The sequence below is a fragment of the Salvelinus fontinalis genome, chromosome 9 (genome assembly GCF_029448725.1).
Source record: "Salvelinus fontinalis isolate EN_2023a chromosome 9, ASM2944872v1, whole genome shotgun sequence".
Classification (NCBI taxonomy): domain Eukaryota; kingdom Metazoa; phylum Chordata; class Actinopteri; order Salmoniformes; family Salmonidae; genus Salvelinus; species Salvelinus fontinalis.
Window position 1 is genome coordinate 12,632,185 of NC_074673.1, and position 14,695 is coordinate 12,646,879.

A 14,695-nucleotide genomic window follows, 5' to 3' on the forward strand; every position below is an offset into this window, starting at 1 on the left:
TAGAATCAACACAGGTAGACCTCATAGTGGCCTGATGGATAGTCATCGAAGACAGGTTCATAAGGCATTCATAACCCACATAGGCTTCAGGTTGAATTTAGGGGAGCAGGCAATGTATTCCTATGGGGAGAGAAGTTTTTCTCACATGATTTGAAAAATTATTTTCCTGGGTCGGTAGAACCATGAATAAATACAGTGCATTCGGAAAGTATTCAGACCATTCCCTTTTTCCACATTTTGTTACGTTACAACCTTATTCTAAAATTGATTACATAAAATGTAATCTTCATCAGTCTAAACACACAACCCCATAATGACAAGGCGAAAACAGGTTTTTAGAACTTTTTGCAAATGTATAATTAAAAAAAAAATCTTAAATTACCTTTACATAAGTATTCAGACCCTTTACTCAGTATTGGCCATATATCACAAACCCCCTAGGTGCCTTGTTGCTATTATAAACTGGTTACTAATGTAATTAGAACAAAGTATTTTTTTTAAACTGCCAAATGGCATTCAGGGCTCGAACCAACCACGTACGTACTAGACAGCCAAGTGAATTCACTGTTAAGTTGCCTTGGTGTCCCCCCTGTCCTCGCACTGCCTCCTCTCCTCGTCCTACTACTACTTATCCTCCTCCCCCTCCCTGTCCTCCTCACGGGCTGCTCTCTTTACCCAAGCTTGTTTTCAGCTTGGCGCAAGCAAATGTACCATGATAGCATGTCGGTTAGACAAGGAATTCAGATTCTGGGAATTCAACAAAAATGCATTTGACTTACGGGCAGACTGCGCCAAACTCTAATTCACAGAGAAGCGATGGTACTTAATTGGCCCAGGTCATACCAATATAAATGCAGCTTAACCCTACCCACTAGCTGTGTGGTGTGTGTGTGTCTGCCCGAATCACACACGGTTTGTTGCAGCTGTGAAAAGACAGATTTAATTAGACTCTTGGTGTGATTGTTGATATACAGTATATTCGCAAAGTATTCAGATCTCTTCCCTTCCACATGTTGTTACATTACAACCTTATTCTGAAATGGATTCAATAAATAATAATACTCCTCAATCTACACACAATACCCCATAATGACAAGGTGGAAACAGGTTTTTAGAAACTATTTTATTTACATAAGTATTCAGACCCTGTGCATCCTGTTTCCATTGATCATTCTTGAGATGTTTCTACGACTTGATTGGAGTCCACCTGTTGTAAATTCAATTGATTGGACATGATTTGGAAAGGCACACACCTGTCTATAAGGTCCCACAGTTGAAAGTGCATGTCAGAGCAAAAACCAGTCCATGAGGTCGAAGGAATTGTTCGTAGAGATCCGAGACAGCATTATGTTGAGGCACAGATCTAGGGAAGAGTACCAAAACATTTCTGCAGCATTGAAGGTTCCCAAGAACAGTGGCCTTTATGGTGTAATGGCCAGTGGAAGCCACTCCTCAGTAATAGGCACATGACAGCCCGCTTGGAGTTTACCAAAAGGTACCTAAAGGACTCTGACCATGAGAAACAAGATTCCCTGGTCTGATGAAACCAAGATTGCGTCACGTCTGGAGGAAGCCTTGCACCATCCCTACAGTGAAGCATGTTGGTCATCTTGGCAATATGTACATTGTTACGTCATGCCAATAAAGCAAATTGAATTGGTGGGAGCATCATGATGTGGGGATGTTTTTCAACGGCAGGGACTGGGAGACTAGTCAGAATTGAGGTAAATATGAACGGAGCAAAGTACAAAGAGATATAGGGTGAAGGTTCACCTTCCGACAGGACAACGACCCTAAGCACACAGCCAAGACAATGCAGGAGTGGCTTCGGGACAAGTCTCTGAATGTCCTCGAGTGGCCAGCCATATCCCAGACTTGAACCTGATCGAACATCTCTGGAGAGACCTGAAAATAGCTGTGCAGCGACGCTCCCAATCCAACCTGACAGAGCTTGAGAGGATCTGCAGAGAAGAATGAGAGAAACTCCCCAAATACAGGTGTGCCAAGCTTGTAGAATCATACCCAAGAAGACCCGAGGCTGTAATAGCTGCCAAAGGTGCTTCAACAAAGTACTGAGTAAAGGGTCTGAATACTTTTGTAAATATAGCACTTATCATTGTTGGGTTTTAGTCCAGAGAAACTGGAGAAATTATCCAGGTCCTCATTAAGGCCCTTCAAGGTTGAAGATTGATGACTCGAACTTGAATCATCAGCGTACATTTAATACTTTTGTCTCTAACCATTAAATGTTTTGCCCCTTAATGTTGTCATCCTCTTGACAATTCAAAGTTCTCAGAGAAGTAAGGTTTTTTTATTTCACAAAGTATTGTTGTACATGACTTTTACCCATATTATGAGAGATTCTCCAAAGTAAAAAAAATAATAAAACCAGGCACTTATGAACAGATTCTAGATGTACTGTCTCGAAAGCTTTCTCAAAATCTGCTATAAAGATTATACCTGGTTTCCCTGCATTTTCATAGTTTTCAATTATTTCTTGTAGTTGGCTATCTCCAATATATCTTCCTTTTAAGAATCCTGTCTGATTGAGATGAAAAATATCAGGTACAATCTTTTTTAATTCTATGAGCAGTACATTTTGCCAATATTTTAGCATCCCAACATTGAAGGGTGAGGGGTATTCCATTTTTTTAAAAGATACTGGGTCTTTGTCCTGCCACCCCTGGCTCCTGCTTCAGTTGGATAGAGATCCATCCCTCTTTTTGTTTGTACAGCAGTTTGACATTTATGTAAGAGTAATTAAAACATGATAATAATGGATGTTAAAATGGTTCATAAAAAGTTTGATATATCTATTTGAATGCTGTCAAGGCCAGGGGTTTTCCCCATCTGAAAGGAATCAATTTGCAACTTTAATTATCCTATGTAATTGGGCCTGAACAAAAATGTTTCGTGTGTTGCAGATAGTTTAACATTATTTTGGGGGAGAAGGATATCATGAAACTCATCGTCATCTGAGGTTGGAGAATTAAAAAATATATATTTAACCGTTATTTTATCAGGGAGACACACTGACACCAAGGTTTCTTTTACAAATGAGCCCTGAATTACATAAATTACAGAAAATACACACCTCAAAATATAAATACATAATGAAAGCAGTGAGAAAAACAGTCATAAAAAAGAAACAAAAACAAAAACCATCAGTAATAAGTTCCTCAATCAGTTTTCTGAATTTCCCTAGAGGCACCAAAACATCACATTTAAGAACATTTTGAAGGTTTTTCCACAAATAAGGTGCAGGAAAACTAAAAGTTGATTTACCTAACTCAGTAGAGACCAAAGGAATTTCCATCCCTGAGACTAGGTGTGGTAACTCATGTCTAAAGTTTAGTATTGATGTTAGGTACAGCGGGAGTTTTTGTAAAAGGGCTTTTTACATGAAAACATAGCAATGTGTCAACCTACGTGACATCAGGGCCAACCAACTTAGTGGTAGATAATGCAATAATGAGTACTAAAACTAACGCCTGTAATAAAGCACAGAGCGCTATGATCAACTGCATCAAGGCTTTTAATGAAGTGGCAGCTGTGTTCATGTAGATTGTTGCCATAGTCTAGCACCGATTGGAACTTCTACTGAGTAATCTGCTTTCTACTATTTAGCAAGAGGCATGGCCTATTTCTATACAAGATGACCATTTTTATTCTCAACTAACTCATCAATATGCTTAAAAAAAAAAGATTTTAATCTATCCAGATGCCCAGATATTTGTAAGCAGGGACACAAAGATTTGGACACCATCCAAAGTACATACAGTAAATAGTGTTGAAGGTGCACCCTTTGGTGGGGACAATAAAAGGCCACTCTAAAATGTGCAGTTTTGTCACACAACACAATGCCACAGATGTTTTGAGGGAGCATGTAATTGGCATGCTGACTGCAGGAATGTCCACCAGAGCTGTTGCCAGAGAATTTAATGTTAATTTCTCTACCCTAAGCCGCCTCCCTTGTTTTTGAGAATTTAGCAACATGTCCAACCGGCCTCACAGCCGCAGACCATGTGTAATCATGCCAGCCCAGGACCATCCAGCTTCAACTGAGGCGTATTTCTGTCTGTAATGAAGCCCTTTGGGGGGGGGGGGGGAACTCATTCTGATTGGCTGGGCCTGGCTCCCAAGTGGGTGGACCTATTTCCTTCCAGGACTAGCCATGACTGCGCCCCTCCCCAGTCGTGAAATCCATAGATTAGGGACCCATTTATTTATGTATTTAAATTGACTGATTTCCTTATGAACTGTAACTAAGTAAAATTGTTGAAATTGTTGCGTGGTGAGTTTTATATTTTTGTTAAGTCTATTTTCTGTAGGTCATTTTTGGTTGCGTTTCTATATTAATTATGGCGGCAGTCCCGTTAACGGGATCGATATGACAACAGCCAGTCGAAGTGCAGGGCGCCAAATTCAAAAAAACAGAAATCTCATAATTAAAATTCCTCAGACATGTGTCTTATATAATTTTAAAGGTAATCTTGTTGTTAATCCCACCAAAGTGTCCGATTTCAAAATGGCTTTTCAGCGAAAGCACCACAAATGATTGTTAGGTCACCACAAAACCACAATAACCACAGCCATTTTTTCCAGCTAAAGATAGCTTTCACAAAAACCAGAATAGAGATCAAATGAATCACTAACCTTTGATTATTTTCATCAGATGACACTCATAGGACTTCATGTTACACAATACATGCATGTTTTGTTTGATTAAGTTCATATTTATATTTAAAAAATCTGAGTTTACATTGAGGCGTTAGATTCACTAGTTGCAAAACATCAAATGACTTTGCATAGCCACATCGTTTCAACATAAATATTCAACATAAATATAAATTATAATACAAGTAATACACATAGAATTATAGATATACCTCTCCTTAATGCAACCGCAGTGTCAGATAAAAAAAAAAAAAACAACGGAAATATAACCATGCAATAATCTGAGACGGAGCTCAGATGATTAGCCAAATTAGCCACCATGTTGGACTCAACAGAAACCAGAAAATACATGATAAATGTTTCCTTACCTTTGATGAATTCATCAGAATGCAGTCCTAGGAATCACAGGTCCACAATAAATGCTTGATTTGTTCATTCATGTCCGTTATTTATGTCAAATTAGCTACTTTCGAATTGTTTACCAAATACCCTAACCAAAGTCTCAAAGCGTGAGCACTATAATGTGACGAAATGTCCAAACATTCCGTTACAGTCAGTAGAAACATGTCAAACGATGTACTGAATCAATCTTTAGAATGTTGTTAACATACATCTTGAATAACGTTCCAACCGGAGAATTAAATCGATTTCAATTGAGAGATGGGACGGAGCTGCCTCTCACGTGAACGCGCGTGTTGAATGCATGGTCACCTCATGGCACCTCATACTAAATTCTGTCTCCTTCGACCCCCCTTCACATTAGAGTCATCAGACTTAGTTCTATTGACTGCTGACATCTAGTGGAAGCCGTAGGAAGTGAAAACCCATCAATATCTCTCTGTATTTTCAATAAGAGCTTGGTTGAAAATATGGCACCCCCAGGAAAAATCCTAAAAGGAACTGGAACTTCTCAGGTTTTTGCCTGCCATATGAGTTCTGTTAATCTCACATACTTAATTCAAACAGTTTTAGAAACTTTATAGTGTTTTCTATCCAATACTAATAATACTATGCATATATTAGCAACTGAGACTGAGGAGCTGGCCGTTTACAATGGGCACCTTTCATCCAAGCTACTCAATACTGGCCCTTCAGCCATAAGAAGTTAAAGGTTTCAGAAATACTTCATCTAATTTGCTGGTTTTAGATGAGTGAAACCCTATCTTTCCTCAAAGTCCTATTATTTTGCTTTTTGTAATGTTAGATTTTCTATTTCTGTTGGAAGTCTTGTCTACATTGACTGATACCGTTTTTGCAATGGAAATGTAATTTAATTGCCTCTAAAGGCACATTTAAAGGCATACCATGCGATAAGTGTTTCTGCTGAACCTGTATTGTGCAAGAAAAAGTTATATGAATTCTTTAGTTTTTGCCAAGGAAGTACTGTCAGTCAATAAACCTTAGTTAAATTTCCAATGCCCCCTTCCTCGTTGAAAGTCTGTCATAATTATATGGAGGGATATAAGTTGATCTTATTTGCATTCGATCCTCAATCAATACTGTTTTTCACTTTTGCCACCATAGAAAGGATATGAGAAAATAATAAATCCGACTAGCTTGATTAAGCCTCCAATTATATTTTACGAGATCTGGGTTTTTAAGCCTCCAAATATCAGTCAATTCCAACTTGTCCATAATATTCAGAATTTCTGAGCGCCAGAGGGTGATAGTTGGTAGTATGATTGCCTTTACTGTTCATTTACATACTTAAAACTGTGTTGTAGTCCCCTACAATTATAATACGTATCTGTATCTTGGAGACAAATTAGATTATTATAAATATTTTTGAAGAAGTTTGGATCGTCAATATTAAATGCATATACATTTAGGAGCCATATCTGTTTATCATCAGTATATTCATTGCAATCCATCTTTCTTGAGGATCTATTTAAACTGATTGAACGTCAATATCTGTTTTTTTTTTATAGGATCATAACATCCCACTCTTTTTCCCACGCCATTTTGTCAGAACATATTTAATGAGTTTCCTGTAAACAATAACTATGGTAATCCTTTTCCTTTAGCCATGTAAAAACTGCTCTTTGCCTATTGTCAGCCAAACCATTGGAATTATCGCTAGCTAAACTCAATTCCCCAATCATCATGATGGGTCATATTTTGAGATACATTATATATGCAAAAGTATGTGGACATCCCTTGAAATTAGTGGATTCGACTATTTCAGCCATACCCGTTGCTGACAGGTATAAAATCGAGCACACAGCCATGCAATGTTCATAGACAAACGTTGGCAGTAGAATGGTCTTACTGAAAAGCTTAGTGCCTTTCAATGTGGCACCGTCATAGGATGTCAACTTTCCAACAAGTCAGTTCGTCAAATTTCTGCCTTGCTGAGCTGCCCCGGTCAACTGTAAGTGCTGTTATTGGGAAGTGGAACGTCTAGGAGCAACAACGGCTCAGCCGCGAAGTGGTAGGCCACACAAGCTCACAGAATGGGACCGTCATATGCTGAAGGCGTAGCGTGTAAAAATCGTCTGTACTCGGTTTCAGCACTCACTACCGAGTTCCAAATTGCCTCTGGAAGCAACGTCAGCACTAGAACAGGAGCAGCCGCACACAATCCTAAGATCACTATGCACAGTGCCAAGAGTTGGCTGGAGTAGTGTAAGGGTGTGTATTGGACTCTGAAGCAGTGTAAATGTGTTCTCTGGAGTGATGAATCACGCTTCACCTTCTGACAGTCCAACAGACTAATCTGGGTTTGGCGGATGCCAGGAGGGCGCTACCTGCCCAAATGCATAGTGCCAACTGAAGTTTGATGGAGGAGGAATAATGGTTTGGGGCTGTTTTTCATGATTCGGGCTAAGCCCCTTCCATGCACAAAGCAAGGTCCATACAGAAATGGTTTGAGATTGGTGTGTAAGAACTGTGTGTAAGAACTTGACTGGCCTGTACAGAGCCCTGACTTCATCCCCATCGAATACTTTAGGGTTGAATTGATACTCGGGACTGCGAGCCAGGCCTAATTGCCCCACATCAGTGCCCCACCTCAGTAATGCCCTTGTGGCTGAATGGAAGCAATGTTCCAACATCTAGTGGAAAGCCTTCCCAGAAAAGCGGATGCTGTTATAGCAGCAAAGGGGTGGCCAACTCTGTATTAATGCCCATGATTTTGGAATGAGATGTTCGACGAACAGGTGTCCCTATACTTTTGGTCATGTAGTATACTTACCACAATCCTTGCCACTAATTTGAGATACTTATTGATATCTACCAGTACCACCAGAATCAACGCCTTTCCGATATCCACGTAGTTGTACTTTGATAGATGCCCTGCTAAGCATACTGTTGCTCCAGCTGGCTCTAAGTTGTTCTACAATTTCCCTCCCACAAAAACCTCCCCCCATCCCATGTCGGGTTGTCGTCCTTTTGACTGGCAGACCACACCTGTACACATGGATCTTAAGAAGTAAGAAGTTGGGTCCCATTCCTTGACACAAGCACGAAGTGCCACTTGCAGGACAAAACCAGATTAGCAGCCATTAGCATATATAACCCTTTCGCCTCGGTTGTACTACATTTTTGTTTCTCCATAAATTCACACAATTTACGAATAATGTGTCTAATAGTAGGCACTTCCACTAAGGATTGTTACCTTTAACAAGGACCGGAAGTAGAACATGGACATTTAGGCTAGCAGATATTATTAATTTTATATTCTAGCTTGTGATTCCATCCTATATGGTCCCTAACATCATTACCCCTCCATTTCCCCTCTCTTCTCCAGGTTTGACAACCCCGCAGCTGTCAGCCCGACTCCGGCCCGGCAGCTGACCTTCAACTACCTGCTGCCATTGAATGCCTGGCTCCTTCTGAACCCCTCGGAGCTCTGCTGTGATTGGACCATGGGGACCATTCCTCTGGTGGAAAGCCCTCTAGACCTGAGGAACCTGGCCACCCTGGCCTTCTACAGCCTGCTGGGCCTGCTGGCCTTCCATAGCCTCCGCCACTCACACTCCTCCGCCAAGACCGTCCTCATGGTTAGTGGAGTGAGAGTTTGTGGTTTATGAAGACTTGTCATACAGTGCATAAGTGAATCTCGCTGCCTTTTTATTGATTGTTGTGGTTTTGCCAGATCATAATACATTTATTTTTCTTCTTTTGCTCTTACACGTTGCATTGACCAATGTGCCTTTGGCAGCTGTCATGGAAATTATTATCTGTGGTGTGGAATTTTTCTGCGCTAGTACGGTTTGTTTCTGACCTGAAGTTACCAGTTGTAACTAGGGCTGTTACGGCTTACCGTATTACCTCCACACCAGCGGTCATGACGGCATTCAAATTCCACATGACTGTTTAGTCACGCAATTAGGCTTCTCCAAGCTCTGATGCTGCTGATCATTAGTAGCCTACCAAACTTTCCAACTGCCTGGTACTCAGCACACTGTTGTCCCTCTAATCACTCTGACGTCAATGCAAATGTACTGAAATCTAATCAAACAGTTCATGAGTGCCCATGAGCTCATTTTGTGAAACCTTTCTATAGGCTATGCAGTTGCGTGAGAAAACAGAGTTTGGATGGCATCTATTAAAAAGATGAGGATCCCATCAGCTTTCTATTGGCTAGGCTTACTATATGTATTTATCTATCAACTTTCCTAATGTTAAGCACATTGCTTCGCTTTACAACATAGTATAGCCTACATGGCTGGCATGAAAATGAACCACATTAAAAGCGTCCTCCTTTCGCTGTTTAAATACATATATCTATGAGAGGTGGCCAGTCCTCTTCTGGCTGTGCCGGGTGGAGATTATAACAGAACATGGCCAAGATGTTCATGGATGACCAACAGGTTCAAATAATAATAATTGAACAGTTGAAACTGGAGCAGCAGCACGGCCAGGTGGACTGGGGACAGCAAGGAGTCATCAGGCCAGGTAGTCCTGAAGCATGGTCCTAGGGCTCAGGTCCTCCGAGAGAGAGAATTGGAGAGAGCATACTTAAATTCACACAGGACACCGGATAAGACAGGAGAAATACTCCAGATATAACAGACTGACCTTAGCCCCCCGACACAAACTACTGCAGCATAAATACTGGAGGCTGAGACAGGAGGGGTCGGGAGACACTGTGGCCCCGTCCAACAATACTCCCGGACAGGGCCAAACAGGAAGGATATAACCCCACCCACTTTGCCAAAGCACAGCCCCCACACCACTAGAGGGATATCTTCAACCACCAACTTACCATCCTGAGACAAGGCCGAGTATAGCCCACAAAGATCTCCGCCACGGCATAACCCAAGGGGGAGCACCAACCCGGAATTAGCCTAATAATTTAACATTCTAAGATAAAAGTTCTGTTCTGTTGCATCAGCCTCATTGCTTTTGAACTTTTTTTTATGCTAGTGGTTGTATTAATTTTATCGATTGCATCCCACAACGGTCCCAGAGTGTTTGGAGTATTTATTTATTGCACCGAAGGAATATGTCAACTTTTTTTTACTATGGGGGATAGTAGATTGACATAGGCTAGTGCTTTTGCTGTTCGTTAAGCCCACTCATCTTGTTGGCTGACGAAAAGTAGGCTAAATGTGAACAGCTCAAACATCTTCAATATGCTCAGTAACGTCCCCGGTGTGTCTGTCTTCATTCACTTGTAGCCTACTTCTTAGCTGAAATGCCTGTGAAAAGGAGCCAATCACGTGACAGGCATTGGCTACATCTGAGAGAGCCATGTGAGTGTGAAGTGCTTCGATGCACAGCAGCCGAGAATTATAATTATTATATTCAGCCGAAGGGCACAACACCCACTTTGGCTGCAAAGGGCATGGATTGTTTTATGGGGCATTACGGCTACACAAGGGGGTGCCGCTGGGATAATTCAAGTCCTGGTGAGAATATTATCAAGTGCTTGTCAAATTGTGAATGAGACTGAAGTATGTGCAGCTTGCGACTTTTTTCAAATCATCATTAGAGTCCCATCATGCAGCCTTAGAATGTATTAAAAATCCGAACATATAGCCCAACGTTTGTATCACAACTAAAGTTGCATATATACCTCTAAATTAAGCATATAAGAGGACCAGTTTCTTTGTTAACCGCTCAACATAGAATAAAGCATATGTTCATGTTTGAAATAACCGACTGTGCGCATGTGTGCACTTCCTTCGAAATTGTTTGGAGAAAATATCCTTTCTATTTTAGCAAGCTATGTTCAATTATATTCTTCATACTATAAAATAAAATGAAATAATTCCACGGAATTCTAAGCAAATGTTGTCTGCTAAATTAACTAGTGCAGCCCACAGCCTTATGGCATAGCCAGATCAGAGCCTAACATAAGGACAACTCAAAGTATGCTATTCTGTTCTTCTGAAATGGACTACATTTTCTTCATATCATGTTTATTTAGAATTATCTAAAATAAATAATGGATTTATTGTGATTGTGTAGGCTATATTAAATGGATTTATTGTGATTGTGTAGGCTATATTAAATGGATTTATTAGACTTTTTAAAATGTAGATGGTCCAAAGGTCTGCGTCAGTGGCTTGTAGGCTATGCGTGAAGCCAGGCGATGCTAAACATGTTTGTCAATTACGGTGAGACCGACAGCCCTATTTGTAACCTTAATTGTTTGTAAACCTGACCATCCAGATGGTTGACATGTTGTGTACAAATCACCCACCAAAGCCCTTTGCAAAGGTCATTACATAACCTAACTGTAGGCACGACAAAGACATCAAAACATCACTGTGGAAATTCCCACGTTGAGCCAATAAGTTTGACTTGTTCTGCTTGTAGAGTGAATGATGACTTCTTGGCGTTGAGGTTCACTCACTGTGCCATCTACTTTACACACAGCCTAACCCTTCTGTGTTTATAAAGTCAAGATATGGCCCTACATCAAGACAATTCATATTCTTGTTCAACATACCCAAGAAGCCTGGGATGTTGTTTTACTCTTTTGTCACAACAGATGGCATCTCTCCGTATCCTCAGCCTGGCTTACACCACTTCTGTTCTCTCCTGAATGACCCAACTTGGCAGATTTAGTGCGCTGGAAAGTTCAGCAGTGTGGATGCCTGCCCTGAATCTGCTCTACTGTATCCTCTGCCTGCCCATAGATAGCGGAATAGAAAGTGATAGAACGGAGTGTAACAGAGTAACAGACCCATGTGTTCTCTCTGTGAATCAACAGGGGTCAGTGAACTTGCTCACAATGTTGCTTTTACCTTCCCAATGAGGCAAAGACCACGACAAATCACAATAATGTACAAGAAATAGTTTACTCTGATTTCTAAGAGAAAGAAAGCTCATAGCTCATATTAAACAGCTAGCTTAAGGATATGATGAGACTACATTTAGATCCTATTTGGTTTGGCTTTTATTACGATTTTGTTATTTTTTTAATCCTCACTGCAGAAATCCCCCATAGCCTACTTATTTTAGACCAACAGGAAACATTGTTTTGGCTATATTGATGGATTGTTTCTGTTCTTAGTATAGAGTCTTCCAAACCAAACTATTTCAGTCCACCACTGTTGCCAAACTCAGAATGTTTGTCCTGATGATAGTGGAAATGACATAAAATGTCTGTTTTTGTTACACTTGAGGCTGCATGATAATCTAGAACATCGGAGATATCCTTATATAGAATTAGGCCTAGAACTCTGAATTGTCCCTTATGGGCTGGGTTCCGGGACCCAGATTAATAAGGCTACTCTTGCACTCCTGGACACTTTCAGTTGATCATCTCCATTTGAAAGCGCTTAATCTGGGTCTGGGAAACCACTGAGCCCTTTTTAAGGTGTGAAATTTGAATGAGCTGTTGTGTTGTCTGCAAGGGATGCTGGTAATCAACTGCCTTCTTCCCAGGCAGTGGCGATTTTAGCATGTACATCTTGGTGGGTCAAATTCAACCAATATTTTTAGATGCCTACCAGCAACGCCACTACACAATACATTAAATTCACGAAAGCGGTGAATAACGGTGCCCACAAACTGTTAGGGCCTACATAAAGCTTGTCCCAACAGCAGAGCTTTCCTTTCAGCACCATGGAGTGAAACCTTACCACCACTACACCTGGCTATCAGTGGAGCCTCGTCTGGCAGCGAAACAGTTAATTCAGCCTCATTTACTTGCCTTTTTTAAAACCCAAAGCTGAAATAGCTGACTTGCTTAAATAATTATGGTTTCTACTGATTCCTTGTGGATTTGTGTAAGTCGATAAGAACCACATTCTCCTTCTATAATAACAAATGCCAACATGAGTTTTGACTTTTGAATCATACACAAACTTTATTACATTTATGTTCAGTAAATATCATAATCTTTTTGTTCATAACACTTAGCTCTAGTTATAAGCTAGTGCAAACCAACGAGCTCTAACGAGGTGTCCTATTCATTCAGCACTTAAGAAATGGACAGCAAAATACATTTAAATAAATCTTAGTTCAGATAAATTCAGAAAGAGGCCTAAACGTTAGTCTTTAAGTCGAGAGACAGAGCGAGGGGGTGAGAGTCAGTGGTTAGCCTACCATTTTGAAGTGTTCTATTATGTTGTGTGTAAAGGATGGAAAATACAATCACGAGGATCCACAATATACTGACACAGACAGCACATTGCACAAACTAAATAACCCTCGCAATATTAACTGGAATTACATGGGTCTATTCCTGAACGTTTTTTGTGAACAAAAATATTTGAATGGGAATAGACTGTCACTGGCAAACATGGTTACAGACCAAACATTTATATAGTATCTCCTCCTGGCGGTGAAAAGCACACGAGCTAATTAATACACAAAGTAAGCAAAATAATAAATGCATAATTGGAACATTGCCTAAAATTATAAGATAGACCTATAGTATATAAGCAATATAACAAAGGAGATGTACAAACTATGGCATAAGGGAACGATGAGCGAATAAAAGCCATAATTTCGATTAAGAAAAAGATATAACCTATAAGCCTATTCGTACAACCACACAATTTAATGCATGCTATAATTCTGTCAAGCACATACTTATTCTCCTTCGCTTGTTAGTTATAAAGGTCGATGGCTCGTTATATGCGGTGTGTAGCTGAGCCACAATGTTTGATTTCCGGATTTATCCGTGTTAAACAGCCTTGTCTACATGTGATGCAAAATACTCATGTTTTGAGACCTTTTCAGACAGAAGTTTTAAATCCTTAAACCCAGACTTGGACCACACTGCTTCTCCACAGAATAACAGGCAGGGGAAGCAAAATAGTGATTGCTTTGCGACTCTTGCAGTTAGCCACTGCTTCTTTCCAAACCACTCATTTCTGAATTTGAGATTTCCGACTTGTTGTATATTGTTTATGTCCAGCGGCCGATGAACGTTTGAGTTGTTTTCTCTCATTTACATTTACATTTTAGTCATTTAGCAGACGCTCTTATCCAGAGTGACTTTCAGTTAGTGCGTTCATCTTAAGATAGCTAGGTGGGACAACCATATCACAGGCATAGTAAGTACACTTTTCCTCAAAGTAGCTATCAGCAAAGTCAGAGCTAATGCAATTGTATATGTGTGTATTTATTTATTTGTGTATTTATTTTTTGGGAGGGTTGAGGTGAGTAGGGGTATTATTTAAGATACTCTTTGAAGAGGTAGGGTTTCAGGTGCTTTCAGAAGAAGGGCAGGGACTCTGCTGTCCAGGAGGAAGCTGGTTCCACCATTGGGGTGCCAGGACAGAGAAGAGCTTGGACTGGGCTGAGCGGGAGCTGCCTTCCTGTTGAGGTGGGAGGGCCAAGAGACCAGAGGTGGCAGAACAGCATGCTCAGGTCAGGGTGTAGGGTTTTGCAGTGTTCTGGATTAGTTACAGAGGCTTGGTGACACAAGCGGGGAGCCCAGCCAAGAACGAGTTGCAGTAATCCAGACGGGAGATGACAAGTGCCTGGATTAGGACCTGCGCTGCTTCCTGTGTGCGGTAGGGTCATACTCCACGGTTGTTGTAAAGCATGAACCTGCAGGAGCGAGTCACTGCTTTGATATTTGCAGAGAATGACAGGGTGTTGTCCAGGG

General features: G+C 40.7%; 1 protein-coding gene across 1 annotated transcript in view; it reads left to right on the forward strand.

Annotated features, from left to right (window-relative positions):
* Positions 1-14,695, forward strand: part of tmtc3 (transmembrane O-mannosyltransferase targeting cadherins 3) — a 136,194-nt gene that overhangs the window by 76,669 nt on the left and 44,830 nt on the right. The window contains exon 7 of the mRNA XM_055933430.1: positions 8,426-8,678. Within this exon, the coding sequence (XP_055789405.1) occupies positions 8,426-8,678 (253 nt within the window). The remainder of the gene's footprint in view (positions 1-8,425; positions 8,679-14,695) is intronic.